The sequence below is a fragment of the Haliaeetus leucocephalus genome, unplaced genomic scaffold (assembly GCF_000737465.1).
Source record: "Haliaeetus leucocephalus isolate CR32 unplaced genomic scaffold, Haliaeetus_leucocephalus-4.0 Scaffold184, whole genome shotgun sequence".
Taxonomy (NCBI): Eukaryota; Metazoa; Chordata; class Aves; order Accipitriformes; family Accipitridae; genus Haliaeetus; species Haliaeetus leucocephalus.
The window spans coordinates 13,282,186-13,307,413 of record NW_010972620.1 but is presented as its reverse complement, the minus strand read 5'-3'; the positions used below and the strand labels follow the sequence as shown (position 1 = coordinate 13,307,413).

At 35.1% G+C, this 25,228-nt stretch overlaps 1 protein-coding gene across 2 annotated transcripts in view; it reads left to right on the top strand.

Annotated features, from left to right (window-relative positions):
• Positions 1-24,665, top strand: part of MYOF (myoferlin) — a 72,100-nt gene extending 47,435 nt beyond the window's left edge. For both annotated transcript variants that reach the window (XM_010564928.1, XM_010564927.1), the window contains 26 exons: positions 1,469-1,611; positions 1,913-2,086; positions 3,187-3,298; positions 4,731-4,808; positions 6,581-6,762; positions 6,856-7,014; positions 7,176-7,274; positions 7,572-7,733; positions 8,280-8,445; positions 9,022-9,098; positions 12,859-12,870; positions 14,242-14,340; positions 15,002-15,127; positions 15,895-16,050; positions 16,164-16,255; positions 17,617-17,787; positions 18,325-18,473; positions 18,699-18,838; positions 19,754-19,842; positions 19,928-20,023; positions 20,647-20,788; positions 21,105-21,204; positions 22,068-22,261; positions 23,288-23,397; positions 23,741-23,888; positions 24,359-24,665. In XM_010564928.1, the coding sequence (XP_010563230.1) occupies positions 1,469-1,611; positions 1,913-2,086; positions 3,187-3,298; positions 4,731-4,808; positions 6,581-6,762; positions 6,856-7,014; positions 7,176-7,274; positions 7,572-7,733; positions 8,280-8,445; positions 9,022-9,098; positions 12,859-12,870; positions 14,242-14,340; positions 15,002-15,127; positions 15,895-16,050; positions 16,164-16,255; positions 17,617-17,787; positions 18,325-18,473; positions 18,699-18,838; positions 19,754-19,842; positions 19,928-20,023; positions 20,647-20,788; positions 21,105-21,204; positions 22,068-22,261; positions 23,288-23,397; positions 23,741-23,888; positions 24,359-24,394 (3,212 nt within the window). In that variant the 3' untranslated portion in view covers positions 24,395-24,665. The remainder of the gene's footprint in view (positions 1-1,468; positions 1,612-1,912; positions 2,087-3,186; positions 3,299-4,730; positions 4,809-6,580; positions 6,763-6,855; positions 7,015-7,175; positions 7,275-7,571; positions 7,734-8,279; positions 8,446-9,021; positions 9,099-12,858; positions 12,871-14,241; positions 14,341-15,001; positions 15,128-15,894; positions 16,051-16,163; positions 16,256-17,616; positions 17,788-18,324; positions 18,474-18,698; positions 18,839-19,753; positions 19,843-19,927; positions 20,024-20,646; positions 20,789-21,104; positions 21,205-22,067; positions 22,262-23,287; positions 23,398-23,740; positions 23,889-24,358) is intronic.
• Positions 24,666-25,228: the final 563 nt, after the last annotated feature.

Sequence of the window (25,228 nt, the reverse complement as noted above, 5' to 3'; positions counted from 1 at the left end):
ACGTGGATTAGTAGCAGTAATTGGGTTTTTTTAGAGAAGTCAGAAGCTTAACTTGAGATTTGAAGCCTCTGCAATTGCACCAAGAATATGTGGCAAAGCCAGGTTTGGTTCTACCTGGTAATTTAACTGGGAGCCTTTAGCCAGGGGACAAGTCACCAAGCAATGTTAAGAGGTGAACCAGGAGGTCTGGGGACCAAAGGACGTTAGGAACCTGTTTGTGTTGGTTGCACAGCACACAAGTGTCTGAAGGATTCCTATATCGTTGAGAGCAGAATAACTGCACTGAATTTGTGTGGAAAGGGAGCCATGCAAGACTGATCAGGATGAAATCTTAACAGTATGCAACTGATTATTAGGCAATTCTGAAATGAAAAAGACTTCAAAGCCTTTCTGTGAAGAATCTGACTCTGCTAGACATGAGTTTTTCAGATTAGTTGTACTACTAACCTGATCAGGTTAGAAAATCCTAAGTGCATAGAGCCACCATTTTTCCTGGAGTTGCTTTGACTTTCATATGCTTGTTATTTAGACTAAATTAAAACTGTTACCAGCTTAGAAAGTTGTGATATAAACAATCTCATAAGACCATAATTCAGATTCTCCAGCAATAGAAAAAAGCAGTAAATCTCTCATAGCAAAGTATTTACAGGACATTAATGGTTCGAAAACAAAATGAATAATAAAAGCAAAAGGGAAGGTTGTAGAAGATCCTGGAAAGCCCAGAATTTTGCAAAACTATCATTAATTTTAATTTGTTCTAAACCAGCTGAAAACTCTCAAAAACTTAATGCTTTTAAATAATGTAAATATTATACTATAAAATAAATATTATTATATTAAATAAATAGCTATTTGAGTAGAAAAAATATTTTATCTTAAAGACTACTGATATCTGTCTGGAACTGGAACCTCTTGTAGGAGTCTGCAGTAACTTTTTAATAAGAGATCAATCTAAATAAAAGTCTGAGTCCTAGATACATGACAACTGAAGTTTAATATGTAGAGCCAAAATACAGTAACAGGTTTACCAATTCTTAAAGTTTTTTGATCAGAGTTCAAATAGTTAGTGTTCCTTTAAAAGCCAACCTGCTGGAGTTGCAAGAGTACACAGGACATTCCACTCTTACTTAAAATTAAGGATGATTTTTCCCTGTGGTAAAGTATAAAAATGTGGTATCAATACACCTAACATTTGAAAAAAGAAGAATGCAAAGAAAACAACTTAAAATGTATTGTATGTGTTTTAATGTAGAGATTTTTTTATTGTCATATATATTATAACATAGCATCATAAAATGTCATCAGTTGCCCCCTAGCTATTGGGCATTTAGGGTTTGCAATATCAAATAGTCTTGTGTGACTAAAGCTTCATTCTGCGTAGGTACAATAACTCTTATTTCCCATGCTTTTCTTCTTTGTATCTTGCTTGTGTTTCTGGAAATATACCAACTAATAAATTCTGTTTTAGGATGGGAATATGGAATTACTATTCCTCCAGACACTAAACCAAAGTCATGGGTTCCTGCAGAGAAAATGTACCATACACATCGACGACGAAGACTGGTGCGGAAACGTAAGAGGGATCCAGCTCAAGCAGTAACAGCAGGAAGGGTAAGCAGAAGAGAGATGCAGTCAGAGACTTGCACATTCTAACAGTTTGAGTTTCTTTTAAAAAAAAAAAAAAAATCCGCATGAGCTTACTCATTTCCTGAATAAAGAAAAAATTTAATACAAAACGAGAAAAATCTAGAACAACCTTGTGTGTTTTCATTATATTACTTTTCTTTGTCTTTTTGTAAATAGATGTTTCCAGCTTTGGTTTATGAGGGGATCACGATGCCTGCCAGAGCAAGTGCCGATTTTTTTCATTTCATTTGTATGACTCTGGATAAAAAGGATGTATGTCTTCCAGGGAATATCATCATATGAGGATCAAGAAGGATGGGAATACGCTTCCTTGATTGGCTGGAAATTTCACTGGAAACAACGCAGTTCTGATACTTTCCGTCGAAGACGATGGAGGCGAAAAATGGCTCCCTCAGAGACACATGGTGCAGCAGCTATCTTTAAACTTGAAGGTGCTTTGGTAAGGGACAGAGTATCAAAAAAGTCTTTAAATATTCAATCTGCTAATTTACACTAAATAAACAATTATATCAGCTACTTTAGTCCCTGAATTGTTAGATTGATATATAACTGAGGAACTAATACAGTTTATACTGTTTAAAGTCTGAAAGGGACCATTAAAGTTGATTAGAGACTTTTGCATAATGTGCTTATTATTACTTTATTTTTCAAATTATTATTACATTGTGTAAGATTTAGAGCAAAAGGCCAAATTACTAGATGAGCCTTCAGTAAGTAAAGTGAAAAGATAGCTCAAGCTTTCCATGCACGTAATTTAGAAGTATTAACATCAGCACAAGAAACAACAGGCACTGAAATAGCTGCCCCTGATTAATATTTGCATGTATAAACAACCAAACACAAGAAAGGATAGCAAAGTGTTGGAGAAGCCAGAATGTCATACACCACAAATAGATCACCAGAATGTAATTATTCCTCGAGTTTTCAGATTAACACAGCTTCATAGATAAGCTCAATTTACCAAAATACAAATTGGAGCAAATACTGCAAGAAGGCTACTTTGTTTTTCTAAAATAATGATTCCGAGTCTGATTGCATAACATTAATGAAAGTTTGTGCTTTTTTCTTGGTTTGTTTCTCTTTTTGTGCACCAAATGTTGACCTATGATTCATGGATAGCATTTTTTTTCTCGACTTAATTTGGTTCCACAGAGTTTAAAAATTTCTGTTTCAGTTTCTCTTCTGACTATACTTCCTGGGCTATGGCTAGGATAAAGCTGTAGAGCAGTTCTCTGCAACAGCGCAGTGCAGAAGACCTGCAACCTCTACTTCAGTAAGAGCTGATAGGTAGCTAGTGTATCTCCAGAAATATGATGTTCTGGTAAGTAAGATGAAATGACTGGATCTGATTTCTGCACAGGTTCAATGGCAATAAGAAATGACCTTCGGACATGTGCAAACATCTTTTTAAAGTACATTTACTCAGGAAAGTAAATTTCTCCTTGTCCTGGAGAGGAGACCAAAACCCATATATTCACACACAGAGTCCTTCTATGTTTGTAAATACATAGTAACTTTTTTTTCTATATATAACTTTAGGGAGCAGACACTAGTGTGGATGATGGAGAAGGGAAGAGTTCAGACAAAACCAAGGAGTCAGCTACAAAGGTGTTCGGTGCCAATACACCACTTGTCTCCTGCTACTTTGACAGTAGGTTCTTTAACAATTCCTTTCTTATAAATCATGTCTGTTTCTCCCTGGACTCAAACAGAATTGTAATTCTTTGTGGTTTACATCTAGGTTTATATACCTTCGGTTATAATTACTATCTGATCATTGATTGGGCCCTATTTAGGCTACTAAAAGAAAAATTACAGTTAGTAATTTTGATATTTCAGTCCACTGTCACACAGACATTTTTAAAACCTGTATGGGACAGGAATTCTAAAGCTAGCTATTGCAGCACCTGAATGTCAGGCTGTCTTAAATGATGCATTTTTAGCATTAGGGTCCCTCCATAACAATGCAGGGACCTAAGCCAGCAGAGAAGATGTATGTACAGTTAATTTTTTGCTGGTTTAGCTCACTTAAAGCAGCTCAATGCAAGGGCAGACAAATGCCTGACCCAGAGGAAGCAGTAAGACCGTGTAGTTGAGTTGGCAAAGCGAACAAAACTGACTTTGCCAACCTGGATTGGCTTTAAATGCCTTGGAATCACTGTAATGGGATTCACAAAAGCAGGGACACTGAGATGGGAGCCACCAGTGTTAGTTAATATGAATAGAGGCCAATCGCATCCACTCCTAAGACTTAAAATCCTTTTTGAGGATCTCTGACCAGAATACTTGGCTTTATTTGGACTCTGCAGAACTTGATCTCCCTGCTGGGAATAGGTGCCTAAATCTTCAATCTTGTCCCTCACCTTCTGAAAAAGATTATTGTGGTTTCTTCTAAATAATCACCACAATAGGAGGAAAATGGCACCTTTTCCTGCCAGAGTTCAGAGATTTCAGCTCATTAAGGCTATGAGCGGCTCAGATTTTTCCAAGGACTGAAAGGGTTAGAGCTGACATCTTCTAAAGAAAAGCTGTAGTAACTTAGCCACATGCTGTCCTGGGTTTGGGATGCACTCACATCTTCCTTTTAAACTATTCCACTTTGCCTGCGGTGATTTTTTTTTTTTTTTTTAACCTTTTAGCCAAAGAGGCAGAGTTGTAATTGGAATAATTTTCTAGAGCTAACAGCCAAAAATGTGAAACTCCCAGGTCCCTCCAACCACTGTAGTTAATACTTAAGCACAGGAATGCCCAGTTCTTTATTCTCTTTTGAGGAGCTACATTATCGCACTGTTTCAAACAGGAATTTTTGAATACAAGGATTTTTAGATGATCATACAGTGAAAAAAGCCCAAATAACATTAGGGTTTTTTTTCATTTCTGCTTTAAGTTGTGTTGGAACAAATGTTCTCAGGTGCCAACTTGTTGGTATTAGTAACTTGTCACTAGAAAAGAAAAGTAGAAATGTTACTACAGTGCTTGTGCTTGAGTTAAAATGTGTAAGGCATTTTTATAAACTCAAAGTATCTTCATTACAGAAAAGAAGCCTGTATAATGCAGTTGAACTCTGTGTTTCTTTGATACAGGAGTATATACTTACCACCTTCGCTGTTACGTCTACCAGGCAAGAAATCTCATGGCTTTAGACAAAGACAGTTTTTCAGGTATGGAAAAATCCTGCTAATGGTGCAGAAAACCCACAACCCACTTCTGCAATGAACTACTAACTTGATTTAGCTATATAAGGTCTGTGCGTAGGTCCCAGCTACTGAAACCGCGCCATAAAGTAATTCTCAGTTTCATTGCATGTAATCCAGATTTGGTTAGTACTGTCCCAGAAGCTGCCAAAAAAGAAGTGCTCTGAATGCGCAGCACCTGCTGCTGCCAATGAAGTCTCAGTGAGGGAATGGGAATTCAAATAAAGTCTGAATTTCCCATGATCAGTCCCTTCCCTATGCCTTAGCTTTTCCTTCTGACCAAAGCCTACATGCAGTTCCTCAGCTGTCCTGCAAGAAGCTTGCACAAAAGCAAGGATGAAGAAAGCTGATGGTCACCAGCTGCCTCTCAGTGTTCAGTATTTTATGTTAATTCATTACTGAGATGAGCTTGTAGAAAACTACACTGTGCCTTACTAATAAGCATGGCTTTTGTTTGTTTACACAAGTGTACCTGTTGCCCTTTTATTTCCAGCTCTTAGGTATTCCTACACACAGTGTTGTATCCATTTGGCATCTTTGTAGTCAGGCTAATTCAATACGCATGTTATCAAGTATTTAATTTTCACTAATTAGAATTAAAATTCCACTGGGAAGTCAGAGAGCAAATTGAAATTAGATTCTGTAAGAATATGACTTTACACTTCCTTTAAATAAGTTCAGCCAAAGACAAAAGTGAAACAGACACTTTAGAATTTTCCTTCCCCGTCAACCTCCATTTGCATCCTTCTTTTTCTCCCTGTTGTAATTGATGAGTAAGTGTAATACATTTGTTAATTTGTTACAGAAGATACAAAGCTAGAGATATTTTAGTGCTGTTTTCTGAAATGTACAGCTGCCTGTATGTATTTGGTCTTACTTCAATACACAGCACTTACTTACTTAAAAACAATACAAAGAAACAAGAGTAAATGCCTCTAATTTGCCTATGTAGAATTCAAGATAGGTACCTCAGATGCAGTCACACATAAACTAGCACATCTACATCTTATTTTCCTCTAAAACTAGTTTGAAGAGCTAGCCAAATTTTGTAAAATTCTGATCATGTACCTAGCCAGAAGCTGTTGAAACTGACCTAAAGATAACCTTTAAAATAGCCTCTAGTCCTTAGTAATTGCAATTTGTACAGGAAATGTTAATGACCATCATCAGATACCTTCTACAGAGCTTTTGATGATTTAAAGACCTGCCAAACATTGGGCTTAGACCACTCTAATCATTCAGCTGTTTCACAAGAAGAGGTTGCTATAAATAAGCATGTTTGAAACCAAAGCTTGGTCTGAGCAATACAGCCTGGGAGAATTTGTTGTTCAGCAACTAGCCAGAACTAGAATTATTTCTTTATATTATTTATGAGGCTGTACAGTTGTATATCAATGGAGACAACAAAAAAAGTTTCTAAGGACAATATTTAAGAGGAGATTAGCATAGCCAGTGTTTCATTTTAGTTTTCAGGTTCTCTTTCTGATTTGCAAGATGTTTTATCATTTTCATTTATTACTCTGTTAATCAAGACTTGTATAAAGGAAGCTATTTAGTAATTAAATGGAATTTGCCTTATATGTGTATGTGTGGGCTTTTGTTTTACATAGAATGGCTTATAGAACTGGTAATGAGAGAAGAAAAATAACATTTGATAAACATTGTGCTTGTGTGCCTTATGGCTTGATGGGGTTGTTTCTCTGTAACTCTATGCTTTTAATCTTTGTATGGTATTTCAGATCCGTATGCTCATGTTTCTTTCCTCCATCAAAGCAAAACAACTGAGGTCATTCATTCAACTCTAAATCCTACATGGGACCAAACTCTCATATTTAATGAAATTGAGATCTATGGGGACCCACAAACAGTAGCCGAAAACCCACCTAATGTTGTTATTGAACTTTTTGACAGTGACCAAGTGGTAGGTGAATGCTTTTTACCCTGATTGTTTTATTATTTATTTATATTAATTGAGAATAACATTAATGGCTATGATTGCTATTTTCGGTTGCAGGGTAAAGATGAATTCCTTGGAAGAAGTGTTTGTTCCCCTATGGTCAAGTTAATCCCAGAAGAGGACATCACACCAAAACTGCTCTGGTATCCTGTAACAAATAATGGCAAAGCTAGTGGAGACATTCTTTTTGCTGCAGAACTTATTCTGAGGGACAAGGTATATATTTTTTCTATATAATTTTTGTGTGTATATGTAATACAATTTATTATATATCCTTTTAACAGTGAGTCATAATGTGAAGAATTGTCTTAATACTTGCAAGGTATTTCATTTAAGGAAGATGAGAGAAACTAACACTCATGTTTGTGTCTTAATAGGGTGGTGCCAACCTTCCAATTCTTCCATCACAAAGAGCACCAAAGCTTTACATGGTACCTCAAGGGATCAGACCAGTAGTTCAACTCACTGCTGTTGAGGTATGGCTTATTCTTAAGCTAACTGAATACAAGTACAGTCATCTCATCCTCTAAATAGTATGTTTGTGTATTTGCTTCAAGAAAAAATATTTCATAGTGAGAAATATGGGGGATTTTTTAAGTGGTTTTGAGTTTCATTTTTTCCATTAACTTTCCTAGAACAACCACCTTGAAATATTTTGCCAGTCACATTTTATTATTGAAAAGACTTAATTTCTCCTTTCCTACTTCTTGAGTATCATATTAACCATATTGATATCTCTCCCACTTGTTCTTATATTGGATTTTATTTCACAGATTCTGGCTTGGGGGTTGCGGAACATGAAAAACTACCAGCTGGCACCTGTTATGTCTCCAAGTCTCATTGTGGAATGTGGGGGTGAAATGGTGGAATCCGTGGTGATCAGAAACCTCAAAAAGACACCAAATTTTCCATCTTCTGTCCTCTTCATGAAAGTTGTACGTTGCAAAAAACTATATAACTGATTTTGCTATAGATCGCTGGTATCTCATACTTTTAAAGGTCAAGGATTTGTTATGCAAGAATGAACAGAAAAACTTGCACATCCTTTTTTGACTTAACATAAGGAATTTACTGAGCCTGAAAATTCTAATAAAGATCATGTAAACATGTCTGTACAGTCATTGATAAATTATACAATTTTATATGCACAATCCAGTGCAGTATATATATACATATATATATATTTATTTGAAAAGGCATCAGTTTACATGTAGATGTGTGACTACTTTCCTACTGCCAGGATGGGAGCTGTGCAAGAGTCAAGAAAATTCAAGATTCGAGGCAATTAAAATTATTCTTACTGACTTGTATTGAATCATAATAAAAGGTTTGAAATTTTCATTCACCATACAGCCGTAGAACATAGTAGTTCAATATTAAATAAATTAAGTAACAGCTGTAATTTAGCGGGGGGGGGGAATCTTTAGTCTTCATTTTCCTTCTGTTTGCATTATAAATAAACTCTAACCTTTCATTTTTAGCTTTTGCCAAAAGAGGAGTTATACAGTCCATCTCTTGTTATTAAAGTAATAGACCACAGACCATTTGGACGGAAGCCCATCGTGGGACAGTGTACTATTGATTTACTGGAAAGCTTTCGCTGTGACCCCTACACTACTAAAGAAGACATTGCACCACAACTGAAAGGTAGACAGCTGGAAAGTGAAAAGTTCTACTTTCTTAGGAGATGCTAGAATAACCTATCTTCAGTGTTTACATACTGTACTGATGAATAGTCATCTTGTGTTGTGGACGTATTTGGAGATAACATGATCTGAAAGAAAAATCTAATCACAGTATTAATCACTGCAAAGGCAAGTCCACTCTCAGACTTAGTAAGCTGGTTCCCTGAAGTTCCTTTTTAGTATCAGCTTGGAATTTAACTACCTGCAGATTACCCCTGCACTAAGTACTAAAGTAATGATCCAGTATTCCAGCAAGAATGCTCTGAATACAATGCTGACATTTTCCTCTATATTTTTTCCAAGTTTTACTCTTTTTTTTAATTCTATATATTTCGGAAATGTTGGTGTATCCTGCACGAAAATATGTTGTGTATTTTTAGAAAAAATGGCAACTAATTGCTTTCTTTAAATGATCAAACATACAGCCAATGAACTATTTTACATCTTCCGTAACTGTCTGGATTTCAAATCTGATTAAAATGTTCAGTAAGATATTTCTCCTACACCATAGTGCCTTAATAAAATCTTTGGCTTACAGTTAGTCTACTATCTGCTGCACCTCGCCAGGATACGGTAATTGAAATAGAAGACACACAGCCACTGCTAGCAGCTCAGGTAATCTTTGAAATTTGATGCTTGACTTTCTTCTTCAGATCTGTGATTTCTGAGAAACTATCAAGACAGCAAAATTGTCAGAAACATATGCAACCTTCTGGAAAGCCAGATGGAATAAAGTTTAATTGTTTAATTAAATTGTTAATTGTTAATTAACCTTAATTGTTTTAACCTCTGTTTGCCTATAGTAAACATCAAACTATGGCTTTTTGTGCATGGTAAAGTTCACCCAGTAGCTTAAGAATGAATTCACATGTTCAATAGCTACTGAAAGCATATGATAGAACATTACCCAGTTGTCCACTGGTGATGGTTACAGCAGCCTGATCTTGCAGAAACTGAGTAGTTCTAAATAAAGGAGCTAGAAGTAGGTGCATGCTTTGGTGGGTACAGAATCAAAGGCATGGTAACACAGACCTTCAGCCATTCGTTTTATCACAGTTGTGGCTTTGCCTCTCTTACCATGAAGTCAACCAAAACTGATAACACTGAAACAATTTTTTCTGCACTAACACTTCTTTTCTCTCCTTTTCTGTTGTGCTTTGTGAATCTCTCTACTGCTCTGATTCTTTCAGGACTACCACAATACAATTTTACTTTCCAGGTAAAAAAAAATTCAGCTTGCAGAATTTTACTCTTGAGTTGAAACATGAATGAAGACAAATTCCAGACAGTACATTTTCAAGGAAAAATTTGCAATTATTTTAGGACTGTAAAATGTTCCCCTTACCTAGAAGGTGTTTTCATAAATTTCTGATGACCTGTTATTTTAAAGGAAGCACAAAAGTTATGCCCTTTAATATAGTAATTTTGCAGGCTCTTAACCCAAAACTTTGATTTTTCAAAAATGCAGAATTTTTTATTTTGTTACAGAGGTCCCAAAGTAAATACTACTGAATTTAAACTTTCAAACTCTCACTGCTATTTGAGTATGTTTTTGATTGCATTGTTCCTCTTTCACTTTTTCTTCTGCATCTTAATGTTATGATATTCAGACTCTAATTTAAGTATCTCATAGGCAATGTTCTTGTATTTACTTTTATCATACATCTAAATTGTCTTTAATTTAGAACCGTCTCTAACTTTTATCTGAATTAGGCCTTCCATTCTAATATAAATGCTTTATAGCTGGTACAGAGAATTTTTATTTCCTTTAAAAATTTTAAGAAAAGACATTAAAAAAATAAATCTTAGCACTTTGAACTCACTGGCAAAATTGATTGAATTTGTGTAGTTGATTTCAACTATAAGAGGGAAAATTTTAAATGTTACATAAGGTGAAACACAATATCTTTTAGAGTTTGACATCACCCGAGCCAAATATAACACTAGGTACAGTGATAGCATCTATAGGAGACAGGAAAGAATATTCAAAACAATTCAAATTGAAATAAGTACCACTGTGGAAAATGTAAGTGATATGCAGACAAAACCCTGAGGACGCAAAATGCCAAAATTTCATCAATTACATTCCAATTTCCAGTGTTTAAGCAGTATGTCAACAGCACTCAGCAAAATGGCTTCTCCAACAACAGTGCATGTATGTATGTACCAAGCTAATGCATGGAGATGACCAGAATGGGGTTGGATGGGGAAAAATGTTAATGTGATGTGGTCATGAGGCTGTACTTCTCTTGGCAATTATTCCATACAGAGATTTTGGAGGAGATGATGCTCATGAGTCTAGTATGATTAGTTACAAATATTAAGGTATCCTTCTTCAAAGTCTCACTGTGTGTGCACAATATGTATGAACTATCAAAAACTTTCTTTGTGTGCCAGCTTATTTGGAATCTATGTATTAAAAGCACCAAAATCAACAGGAATTATTTAACCACACTATTAATATTTAAACTTTGTTTAAAAGTCTACTTTCTGGAGAATAAAATAAATCTACAGTAAATAAAATTCTAACTCTTAACTCTAGGGATCCATTGTATCTCTTGGGTTTTTCTCCATGATTTCAAGAAGTTAAAAAAGCTAATAGTTCAGTGTTAGTGTCTTGAAAACTTCATGTATAACAATCTACAGTGAAGTCACTGGGTACATTAAGAAAGGACCGTAACTGTTACATGATGTTTACCATGTGAATATTTCACTCCAAAATCTCAAATTTATCATATGGCATTCTGTGAGCAACATCCTGCTTACCAGTTTTAGCAACAGTAATATCCAAATATTGAAGACATATTATTTGGTTTGGGAATTTTAAAGAAGGTCTTAAGGTTTTGATTTTTTTTTTTTCCTTAACCTCTTCCTCCCAAAGCTACCAAGTGCATTATTTGAAGAGACATTTGAAGGTATATCAAGGGGAAAAAAACCACAAACTCACAAACCCTAATTTAAACTCTTCCAACATTATGCTTTGATGAAAGGTTCAGAGTTCTACACAGTATACTTTGTGAAAAAGCTTTAAATTGGGAGTTTAAATTATTATTGCATAATTATGCAAGCTACCCTTCATGTTGTCAACATTACAAACCAGTGTTTAAACAGTCAAATTTAAGTATGGCAAAGTATTCAAAATTACCGCATGAATTCTGCCTGTAAGTTTTGCAAATCACTAATGATACAGTTTCTGAGAATAAATCACTCCAATTGCCTTTAGAAAATCTGACAGTCCCATGCAAATCTGAAAAAATTATGCTGTATTTCTGATTTGAAGTTAGACAAGACTACTTAAATACAGTAGACCTGAACATCCCAGCAAAATAATTACTTACAGCATAGAAATGGGAGTAAATGAGTATGATATACCAGAGTGATGTCCTGACCTATTGATGCATTTGGCTTGTATTCATAAAATGTTCTGCATATTTCTTCTGCTTTGCACAAAAATTTATGGAATATGCCTTTAAATTAGAACACAAGATATGATCTATAAACACTAGCAAAAATCACACGTGCTAATCATGGCTTCCAAATGGGATGCATGGTGGACTATCTCTAATGGACTATTGGGTCATAATTAACGTATTTGTGATTTAACAGGTGAAGCATTTTGGATTGTGCAGATTGTTATTACACTTATACAGATAAATCTATAGACACATATACTGGTTGCTACTGAACTTTATAATTCTTCACATTTTTTCCAGACTCCTGAAAATCCACAGCCGGTAAACAATTGAAAAATGATCGTAGAAGGAAAAGGGAAAAGGCTGTTGAGCATTAGCAAATTGTTTTATAAAGGAGTAAATATTTGAAAAGGGCAAAAAATCACTTGAATTTTACGTATGTGAAATTTGTTTGGAAAAGAATCTCTGGAATAGATTCAGTTTTGTAAGTGCTCTTAAAAACCTCTTTCATCTGAAATGAATCAGATCCAGTGCTCTCTGCAACCACAGATGAAAGCAGGGAATGATGCTACTGTGGAAATCAATAAATAGAATCCAGAGTGTAACACTGCAATAAGAAAACCCAAGTTTCTCTCAGTTTTGCTTTGTTATGTGAAGAACAAAGCACAGGGTGATAATGTCTTACAGGCCTGAAAGCTTGCTTTTTAAAACTTTTATAGGTATGCTCCAGTTTAATATCTAGGACATACTGATATCAGCAGAAAAAAAAAAAGTTACACACATGGTATCTGAATATTCTTGAAAAGTTTTTATAAATTATTGGTGTTAGTAACTTACTTTACATACATACTATATACAAAACACAAAACTTTTAAAGCCTATTTAACTGTATAAAATTCTACAAATCATACCCTTATTATTTTTATTTTGCTCTTTTTTTATGAATTGATCCTCATGAGCAGCTTACAGAAAAGGTAATGTATACTACTTTTTAAAATCTACACATTGCTTTCTTGTAAATGAGCTCTCCAATTGAAAATCAGTATATCAATAATGCCTCCTAAATTAGCATTTTAAGCATGTGGATGAGAACAGTAATCTCTGAAAATGTTTGACATAAAACCTACAATCAACTTGTAAAATGGTAAATTTAGGAAAAATATGCAAGACTGAAACAATAAGCCCAAGATATTAAAAAAAAAAAAAACAAACAAAAACAAAGCAAAAAACCCAAACCAGAACAAAAAAAACCCCAGCCTGACATTTAATGATCTGTACAATATTTTAAGACTCTCTTTAAATCCAAACAATCTTAAAGATTTTTCCAAATTTACACAGTGAATGAATACTATTCATTCTTTTCATTCACACTGAATGACTACTATTCATTACTGACTGAAGTATGTTTTCAGGGGCAAATAATTATATTATGCAATCCCTATGGATACATACAGAAAATAGCACTTTGTTGAACAAAGTGATTATCAGACTTAAATAAATAAAAGTATTAAAAACCCCACAGAAATACTGTCTTAGTGGAATGTATAGATTGCTAGCATCTAGAGTTTCATGAGGCTCACTGAAGTATTATTTTTAAGAGGGCAAGACTCACTGCTGTTTCTTTTCAACTGCATTTGGTAAACATTAAGGTAGAACTCCCAACTGCAAGATTCTGTCATGAGACAGACAATATCCCCTGGTTTTAATGGAATGATGTATGGTTAGAGCAGTTATGGGTCTGTCCCAGTGTTATTATATGGCAGCAGTTTTGAAATAAATGGGAATGGTGAAAGCAAACTATTTATCCCTCAGGAAGAAGTCTTCAACATGCTCGCTGCAGTTTTTACAGTCATGCAATTCCTGTAATGAAAATACCATGTATGATGGTGTTTTTCCTTAACAGCTGGAATAATGACTGCACCAGCTAAGTGTACGTTCAGTTCCTCTGACTTAAATAATCTAGAACTTAGGCAGCTAGGCTGTGCTGCACTGCCAGAAGATGGAGGAGAGAAATATACACACCTCCAGAAGTCAGTCCTTTGAGATAGGTATCTAGATACCAGTAATTAATTGCTTGCTTAGAGATGGCTGGCTGTTGACTATCAATGCAGCTGGATTATAGACTAGATACCTAAACCTGGGTAAGAGAAATTCTGTCTTTTTAGCCTTAATATTTACATTCTAATTCTCCTTCAGATAAACATTTAGTATTATTAAATTGATAATAAGTTTTAGAGTATACTATCTTTTAGTATGCTTAATTGTTCATTGTTTCTGCTGTATAGCATGATACAAAAGAGGCATTATCTCCCAATAAAAGACTTTTTTATTTGCTTTTCCTTAAGGAGGAAGAAATTGTTGATTGGTGGAGTAAATTTTACGCTTCAGTAGGAGAACATGAAAAATGTGGACAGTATATTAAAAAAGGATATGACACTTTAAAGGTATTGCTCAGGATAAAATAAATTAACATAGCTTAACGTTTATAGGCCCAAAACCTGGTCAGAGCTGTGCCCTTTATTTTTTTAAATGCTCTTCAAAATTTAACTGTGCATGATTGCCTGTAAAGGGCTATTACGAATTCATGTGGTGAAATGAAGGTTTTAAGAAGGTATCTTTGCTTGTTTTCTACTTAACTACATTTATTAAGAGATGTATTAAAAGTTTAATCTAATCTTCAGTCAAATGGAATTTTACCCTTGACTTCTCTGGGTACCAGGCAGATCCTAAATAAACATACACATTGAGAAAGTATGAACACAGAGGATCAGTACTTTTACTGTCTGTTGGTTAGAAGTTGAAGCCAGACCACTTTCATTTCTCATCTAATACACATAACAAAGAAAGTAAAGATAAGCTTGTGAAATGCTATTTATGCTGTTTTTAACAAGGCTTAAATGAAGCTTGATAGCATGTTCTCCAAACATTGCATTTGCTTCCACTTCAATGTAAAAATAAAAATAGTTCCAAATGCTTTGATTCCTTAAGATATTTCATCAAACATACAGTACTCTTTGCAGTACCACAACGGTGGAGCTGATATGTTATGATAATTTCTAAACAGCACTTTTTTTTCATTTTCCATTGTTATTTCCTTGTTTTAAGGTGTACGACTGTGAATTGGAAAAAGTACCTGAATTTAATAGCTTAACAGACTTCTGTGATACATTTAAACTATACAGAGGCAAATCTGAGGACAGTGATGATCCATCAGTGGTTGGGGAATTCAAGGTAAATTTCAAATAATGGGCAACAACCAAATGGTAGATGCAGTCTTTTGTATGTAAGTGGCTATCATTTAAGTAAGTCTACATGCAAACTTTTCAGCTTAAATATGGATGCATGCATTAATAGGGGCAACAGATGGTCGTAACTACTTAGGTACAGGCCATTCTTTTTCAAGGAAGGTACAGCTACACATTGCTCGCACTAAATGTGATGCATGTTAATTTAAAAGAAATATCATCCCTGATAATGGGATCTTCCCTGGTACCTGTGGAACAGAACCTTCCCTGATAACCTCTTGAATAGGGCTTAACTTTCACCTGCAGATGTTTTGAGTGAAGTACATTTTTAGAATGAATTTGGAAAAGGTATTTTGTACTATTTCCGTGACTCTATGACTTTTAAAAATTAAAATAATGTTAACATTAAAAAAAAAAAAACAAACCAAACCCAAACATTAAATTATGCTTTTGGAGAGGGAAACAAATATGAAGTATGTGTTACATATTCTCAGCTGGAGCAAACTGAGTAATTATGTTGAAATCAAAAGAGCTGTATTGATTTAAATCAGCTAAGGATATAACCTTGCCTTTGTAGTAAGTCTTATCCAAAACCCACTAAAGTAAAACAAAAGACTTCTAAGTGACTGTGGATCAGGCTATAATTTTGCTATTCCTATATAAAACAGTGTGTATGTGTAGGATAAATAAGAAAAAACTAGCAGAGTGACTTTTCTACATTTATCTTGACTGAGTCTTTATATTATTTTTTAGGGATCCTTTAAAATCTATGCATTACCTGATGATCCTACTATTCCAGCTCCTCCTCGCCAGTTCCGTGAGCTACCAGACAGTGGGCCTCAGGAGTGTATTGTGCGAATTTATATTGTTCGAGCTTTGCAGCTTCAACCCCAGGATAATAATGGGCTGGTGAGACTTTTTGCTTTTGGAATACCTGTGAGCTAACTCTGCTGTAGTATATTTTACATAAAGTTAGTCCTGATAACTATTTCTTAACAATATTTTTTTCTTATTTTAAATAGTGTGATCCTTATATAAAAATATCCTTAAGTAAAAAAGTAATTGAAGACAGAGATAATTATGTGCCTAATACTCTCAACCCAATTTTTGGCAGGTAACAAACTTTTTTGTATTTTCTATTTATTATATTTTAGAATGTTTTCCTATTTTTTAAGATAAACCATTATTTGAAATATTCAGCGCTCTATTCATAGTTATATACTGACAGTTAACTGTGAGTAAAGTTGCATACATAAGGCATTTCCCTTTGAAATCACTGGGCAACACAGGTGTTCAACTAGTCTATAGATTTTCTGTATCACATGGGTAAATTGTACAAGGAAGTCAAACAATGCATATATCTTAAAACCACCCTGTCTTATGCATACAAGAATAACAATATGCTTATAGAATATGGAAAAAGTTTTAACTCTGTAAACTACTTGGATGACACGATGAGTAATCAGCTTAACATATATTCCCAGTACACTGGTCTTTCCTTCAAAGGCTAATGATATCTTTGAAATATATGAATAGAAAAATACTAATTAGGAATGGAGAGGTTGCATCATCTTTATAATTACTAATGAAATTCTGGGTCTGGTTTGGTGTCCAGTGTTAGAAAAGGATTTTGATAAATTAGAAAGTTAGGAGAGGAGGACTAGAAGGATCATAAAGAGTTTGGAAAGCATTCTTTGAAGTGATGTGCTACAGGATTTCAATTGTTCAGATTATGCAAAGAAATAGACAGCAAAGAGACTTGATTACAGGTAAAAGTACCTTCAAAATACCAAGTTTTTCCAGAATGATTCTGGAAGTCAAAGTTTAAAAGTTAGACTAGAAATAAAACAAAATAAAATAAAAAGATGCAGAGGATAATTAACCATGGAATATTTTACCTCAAGGGTAATGGATTCAGCAGCAGTAGAAACCATGAGGCTGCTTATCTGGAAAGAAAATTCAGAAAATTAATTTGAGAAAACTCTACAGTCTGTTTTGTGTAGGACAACTAGATGACAGAATAATCCCTTCTAGTCACAGAAGCTAAACATTTGGACCATATCTTTTAAGGCTCCGACTGTGTTTGTATTGTGGTAAAAAAAATTAAAAATTTCTAATCATACAGAAACTATGGACTGAACAACCATCCTTTTTACAGAGTGGCTCGCAGAGCCACACTAATTTCTTTCTCAGTCCCAATTCAAGCTGCTGCACAGAACACATCTAAGTCATACATTGCGCAGAAAGGAAGGATATACTATCCATAGGAGTACAAACGGAATTATTAGTAAGCACAAATAGAAATTGGAGCACGAGTGGTAACTACTGCTAGATTTATCAGCATTGAAAGCATCCCTTTAGTATCTTGTAAAGGTTATTGATCAAAAATAAAGTAAAAAGTGGTTTTTTTAAGTTCAAAAATAAAATGTATCGCTCAAAAGAGCAATAGCGTTAACTGGACGTTTTTATGTTTAGAATGTATGAACTCAGCTGCTTCTTGCCTCAAGAAAAGGATCTGAAAATTTCAGTCTATGACTATGACGCATTGACTCGTGATGAAAAAGTGGGTGAAACTGTAATTGATCTCGAGAACAGATTCCTTTCTCGTTATGGATCTCACTGCGGCATCCCACAGCAGTATTGCATGTAAGTCATTTTGTCTATTGAAAAATTTTATTTGTAAGATCTAGTACCCAGTCTCTAAAAAATCTGGGCTTCCTGCATCTTAATTATATGGTTAAACAACAATGCTATGGCTTCTCATGGGTGTTTGTTGTGCTCACTCTATCATCTGAATTCCAAGTTAAGCTGCAAAGTCCTCGGAAGAGCCTTGACTGAAAACCATGATGTCAGACATTTTAATATTCTCTTTATACGGTAATGTGTGTGATTTCTATTCAGAGAACACACACTTAATAGAATTTTCTGACCTACTCGTGGAAATAAATATGAAAACATCTGTTAGCGTAAATTATTTTGATATGTAAAGAAAAAAGTACTCTGTCTTGGAAGGTAATTCAGCTGCTACAAAATTATGTCACTGTATCAAACTGAAGTGCCCTCAATGTAGGCAGTTACAGCGCTGCCCTTTCTGAATTAGTTTAATAAATATATGTTACATGACATGTAAATGCCCTGAATGCTGAATAATTTTAGGATGTGTTTCTGTTGCTTTCCTAAAAGTTCAGGTGTGAATACCTGGCGTGATCAACTAAAACCAACTCAGTTATTGCAAAATGTAGCCAGGTTTAAAGGCTATGCTCCTCCTGTCCTCTCTGAGAATGGCAGAAAGATTAACTACGGGGGACGAGACTATACTTTGGAGGAAGCTGGTGAGCTTGTTAATTTATTTTATATTTCTGTCTTAAATTCATACTGATACAAGTGTAAAACTTCTCAGTTATTTATGGAAAATTAGGAAAAAATCTTTGATTTTTTTTAATGTTGCGCACAGTTTTCTGATAAATTTTAAATATCTGGTTTTAAATTTTTTTTAAAGTTCAAATGCAAATTCTAGTTCTTGAGCCCCTGTACTTTTTCCATTTCTTTTATTTCAGAAGCTAACAAAATTTTGCATCAGCATCTTGGTCCAGGTGAAGAACGGCTAGCCCTTCATATCCTCAGAACCCAGGGTTTGGTACCCGAACATGTGGAGACAAGGACCTTATACAGCACCTTCCAGCCCAACATCTCCCAGGTACTATGAACCAGTTTACTTCTGGTTTCTTGAATGCAGAAATGGAGCATTCCTGCATTTATGTCGACAGAGTGGTATCACTCAGGGGCAGGAGGGCTGCAAATTAATATTACTTGGCTGAGAAACTAAAGCAGGTTAGTCTAGAAACGTAACAAAATGCAGTTACGTTTTGCCATTAAGGCCCCCAAATGACACCTTAAACACTGACAGAGTGGAAATCAGGAAAGATTTATTTATTACTTTGTTACTGAAATAAACTGGAATATGTTTTTAATACCTCACCAACAATAAAGGAGGCAGCCTGGCTCAACAGGTTCCTGTCTAAATTCAACAAATGAGACCAAACTTGTCATTTCTCTACAAGATCCAGAGGTGCTAGTTTAAACACAAAGTCTTATATTGGACCTCTCTGTTAAGGTTGTTTTTTAAAGAAAGTTTCTGCAGCAACCAGAAAACTTACCTGCAAAATAAAGGGGCTTGCATTTGAAATACAATATAAAATCTGCAGTGGTTGCCTTACTTCAGAGTCTACTTAAGGGGACTGATCATCTGCACTGGGTAGGCCATCAGATGCAAACTATCAGCCACATGTATGACCCTGTACTTAATACCACCTCTGAGAGTACAGAAACTTGGACTTACAGAATGAGAACTATTTAGGCACCTAACTTGCACTGAATTCAGTAGGAATTAATATCCCTACCATCTTCTGAATTCTTGGCATTGTTAATTTGAAGCTTATAGGAATTGGGCTTGCTCCTATCTGAAGTCTGTAGAAGTTCTGACATTGGTAACGTGAGCTGTGCTCTGTGGCTAAAATTAGTACTAAGCATGTCAATAAGCAGTTCCATGGAATTACCATGACAAATCTGTAATGCGACAAACAACCCTCATCCATCTTCTCCACTGCTACAGGGAAAGCTCCAGATGTGGGTTGATGTTTTCCCCAAAAGTCTAGGACCACCAGGCCCTCCCTTCAACATCACTCCCCGAAAAGCCAAGAAGTGAGTATCCATATATACTATGCATTATCTGGCAGCCCTGACAAAGGCAATTCAATTCTCTTTCCCCAAACGTCTTCTCTCTTAGGTATATCTTGCGTGTGATTGTCTGGAACACCAAAGATGTCCTTCTGGATGAAAAGAGCATCACAGGGGAAGAAATGAGTGACATTTACGTGAAGGGGTAGGAGCACCTTGTCATGTAACTCTTAAAAATGAATGACGTTCAGAATGTCCTGGGAAGGCCTAGATCATGGGTTCCAAAGATGATTTGGTTCAGCCAAGTCAATGCACGCTACAGCCTCCGAAATAGTGCTAACCTCAGAGAAGTACAGAAGTATTATGAGACAAAGCATGACCAGTTAATGTGCAGTGAAAGATCCTAGAACTTCATCTCTTGAGATGGGAAGCAACTGAAAAGACAATGAGTTAGCTTTGGTGCTGTGTAACCTGGATTCTTACTTTTTACATTTCCTAGTCTTAATGTAAAAAGTTCAATAGAAATCGGAGAAATATACTACTAGGCTATTGATCCAATTTCTTCTAAAAAAGAAATAAAAAAGCCCTGCCAGCAACTCACCACTGATTGATACAGTACTGGTCTTAGCAGATCAGAAATTCAGTTCAGATGTTGCTATTTACAGTGCCAAATTGGAACCAAACTGAGAAAGGGTGTGAAAGACTCTCCAGCCCTCTGTGAGCAACTCTTACAGCTTGTGTGCAACCACTTAATGACATGGTTACAGTACAAACAAGCACCAGTGTAGTCCCACTGCAAACACCAGACACATCTCTCTCTATTTTCAGATGGATGCCTGGTAATGAAGAAAATAAGCAGAAAACTGATGTTCACTACCGATCATTGGATGGTGAAGGGAACTTTAATTGGAGATTTGTTTTTCCTTTTGACTATCTCCCAGCAGAGCAACTCTGTGCAGTTTCCAAAAAGGTAAGTATTTCTAAAGATTTCAATACTTAGAATACAGATTGTAATTAGTCTGATCATTTTGTACCTACATATTGAAGGAGACAGTGTGGCTCCATTCTGCATACTTTTCTCAAACTGCTATTGTGAACAGATTCAATTTTGCCTTTGAGCCAGGAACAACAGACTGGCACCTACAGGATCTCCTCTTAGCAAGGGCAAGATTAGATCCCTAGTACTTCCACCAACCCCAGAATTCACAAGTACTAACAGACCAGAGCTTCGAATTTTCATAAGTAGTTTTAAAAAGGTGCTTGGGTTTTGCTTTTTAAAATTTTAGGAACATTTTTGGAGTCTTGACAAGACAGAATTCAGAATACCACCCAAACTCATCATTCAAATATGGGATAATGACAAGTTCTCCTTGGATGACTATCTGGGTAAGACTTCTAAGAAAAGAATTATTGTTGTCTCAAAGTAAGATATAAAAATAAACAATTTTAAATTGTCGCATAAGGATTGTGTTTACAAAGTGAGCCACTGAGCATGCAAATACGCTCCTGCTTTCCCACACAGTACAGAGTTACTTGTGCTCATGAGTGAATGAGTGAGTATTCACTCAGTAAAGGCCTACTTGCAGGTAAACCAAGATACTTTTCATTCAGGTAAGCCCTATCACAAAGTGCATGAAATGATAATGTGCATGAAAAAACTTACTTTGCTTCTTTCTTTAAGTAAAATTACTTAAAGCAAGAGTACTTCAATTCTAAGTAAGAGTATTTACACAAGGCTCTAATTTAGGTTAAGCACCATTATTAATTGCACTTCACACCATTATTAATCCCTACTTTTTCTAGAGATATTGCTCTGCAGAAGATTCTCTGCCCTGTATTAAGACAGCTCCAAAGTCTTTAGCAAATTATTTATAACCATCATTAAAGTTAGCTAAATCATGCACTTAACTATCAGAAATTACATTCGTATTACATTGCTGTATTTGGTTATCTTTTGTTTAGGTGTGTGGGGAAAAAAACCTCTATTAAAAATCAAGTGATCTTGCATTAAAAAAAGGGGAGTAGAGCTTGCTAAGTCCAGTTTATCAACCCCAGCAAGATGGGCTTAAACACAGCCTGATGTGTCCTACTTCCCTGCCTCACAACATCCTTAGACAAACAAGAATGTAATGTGTATGTTGATTTTTTTTCCTGTATAACATGTTTAGAGATAGGAAAGGTTGATGTTGAACCACTATGCTGTATGGTTGGTTGTGTCATGCAGTGGTTTTTTTTTACCCATCTCCTAGGCTTTGTGGAACTCGATTTACATAAAACAATCATTCCAGCAAAAGTTCCAGAGAAGTGCAATATAGACATGATTCCAGAATACAAGGCAGACAGTTCTCAGAAGGCTCCCAGGACCGCCTCTCTCTTTGAACAGAAATCCATGAAAGGATGGTGGCCATGTTACGTTGAAAAGGATGGCTCCCGTATTTTAGCGGTATGATTATTACCTCATTAAAAAGTACTTAAAACATGCTCATCTTGCTTTTCACATTATAAAGAAAGACTGTAAAGAGTCCCCCACTTAGCTCTTAGCTTTCAGTGGATAGACAGAGGAGGAATAAATAGAACATTCCATGCACAAGTTCAGGAATTTTGCTTCATCAAAAATTTTTTTGTTTTAAAGTATGAGTTTAATATTTATATTTGTTTATTTTGTTTTTAACTCTGTTTAACTTGAAGGACTCTGGTGCCAGGTTGATTCATGTTATCTCACCAGAGCAGACAAGAGAGTTATTGTGTGAATGCATTTATCACGTTATTGCTGAGGAGAAACACGAGACATCCTAAATGCATTAAAGACTAAACAAAGAAGTTCAAATCCAAAGCATTTTTCTACACAGCAAATATAATTTATATACTGAGAACCCAGACTAGTTTTGTGATTATGAGGGCAATCAGAAGACCTAAAGCATTTTAACCTGTACTATGAAGAATATAAATGCATACTTATCATTTGCTAGAATATTAAGCTGTTCAAGTGTGTCTGTGTCTTCTTGCTAATATTTTTCCCTTTAAACTTTATTACTGGAATTTAATAAATGAAGAAAAATATTCAGAAACATCCATCAGCCACAGCAGTATAAAAAATGAGATGCTTAGTCATTTGGAAAAGATGCAGTCCTTGGGTTGTTCTTGAAAGAAGAGAATTGGTTTTGTTTTGCTCCTGAAAGAAGAACTGGGTTTGTTTTGCTAAATCAGAAAAAAAACAATGTATAGATTAAACCTAGAACTACAAATGAATTAGCAGAACCATTTTATGTACTATGGGGTTTTTTTCCTATTTGTCATTCTCTGATACTGTGTTGTGACAGTGCAGAAATAAGTGTATTTTGACAAGGAAATGGAAAACAGACAGATGCACAAAATGAGCTGATCCCAAACTCTGCTGTGTAAGTACCAAGCAAGTACAATTAGTGCTGTTTCAATAAGATGCTTGTCTCATGCCACATGTTTTCTGAAGGGTAAAGTTGAAATGACGTTGGAAGTTGTCAATGAAAAAGAAGCTGAGGAAAGGCCAGCTGGTAAAGGAAGAGATGAACCCAACATGAACCCCAAACTAGATCTTCCAAAGTAAGATATTTTTCTCTCACTAGCTTCAGAAATATATAGTATCTGCTACTATGATGTTCTTGACAAAATCCGCATGCACTGAAGGATCTATTAGACATCAATTATCCTTTGCAAAACTTCATTCATAAAAGCCCGTCTTGTTTCCATCTGCAAGCATTAGGATAAAATGCAAGGTGGTTTCAGTATTAATGGCACACATTTACTGAAACTGCTATCTTATATTACAAAACTATCTGTGTTTTCTTCAACCACCAAACCAGAGTGTTTTAATGTGTTATACTCTCATGCTTAAGTATTCCCTGTTTTTATAGGATGAGTAATATTTGTTTCTTTCAAAATGCAGCCGACCAGATACTTCCTTCCTTTGGTTTACAAATCCTTGCAAGACAATGAAATTTATTGTGTGGCGCAGGTTTAAATGGCTCTTTATAGGCCTTATCATCTTGCTGATTTTACTCTTGTTTGTAGCAGTACTCCTCTATTCATTGCCGGTAAGAATTTTTAATTGTTACTGTTCTTCAGCTGTGGTATGAAGCTAGCTTGTATGTAAGTCATCAAGAGGAGTGTATCACTCCTTACTCTGAAAAGAGATTCTATTAACTCAGTTTTAGCAGAGAGATAGGGATTATATCCTTATAGCCATAAACAATTTCAACTGATTTTTATTGAGAAACAATTAAAATTTATGTTAAAACTAACCTATTAACTAACAATGGAGCAAATGAGTGCCTTAGTGTTAATAACACACACAAAAATAGTTAATAGATGGTCTAGAGTCTGGATTTCAGTCTACTTTAATCTGAAATATCTTACTCATTTTTACTGTATTTTAACTGAAATTACCATACCCTGAATACATTCTGATCCATTTTAATACCTTTAATGTCTTTTACAAAACTACACTGAAGTATTTTGTGTACATCTTTTTACCTCTATTGTTTCTTCCTTCCTCCCCCAACAGAACTATTTGTCAATGAAGATTGTGAAACCAATTTAAAGAAGAGTTTTTTACCTCATCTTTTCAAATAGTAATGAGATTTCGCCTCAGGCTGTGGACCAAATTCAGCAAGGCTCTCTATCCTCTTTATCTGCTAGTATTTGGAACTGTAAAATAGATAAGTAAGAAGTTAACCAAGGTTAGCCAAGGTTCAAGAGGTCATGACAGGTGTTTTTAAAAAACAAAGGATGAACTCCCTCATGTTTCATGTACTTTTTTTACTTCAGTAGTATCTACACATGGTAAAGTTCTGACTTGCTTGCTTTTAAACTAGATTTTTCATAAAAATCACTCAGGAGGCTGCCTGCTATTGCTGTCTCTGTTTTTTAATGGATACTTCCTTTTAAGAATTCCTTTCTATTGGGCACACTTTGAAACTCTGCATTTTAACTTAATGAAAAACAAGCACTACTTATGATTATGTATACGAAAGAAACCTCACAGTGCAATCAAAGAAGGGTCAGACATTGGTTCTAGAAAAGTTGTCAGCATCATGCTGCTTAAAATTCTTAGTTACTGTACTGTAGACTTGATAATGCTATATATATATCTTGACAACAACTGCATGCACGTAGAAATAAATAATATACTGTTTGTTTAGTATAATTTACAAATGTTTAAATAAACTTATCCACAAGTAAGATGCAAGTTTCCAGTTTTCTTCATCTATTGCAAAACTACAATGCATTAGGGTATTGTATAGTGTCTGTCAGAGGTAATGCCACAAATCTGGACTTTAAGGTATTTTACTGTTATCTTTACAGTAAAGAATAAGGAAATACTTCTGCATAAAGTTGTAATGAATTTCTTCGTTAATCAGGAAATTAATAAAGA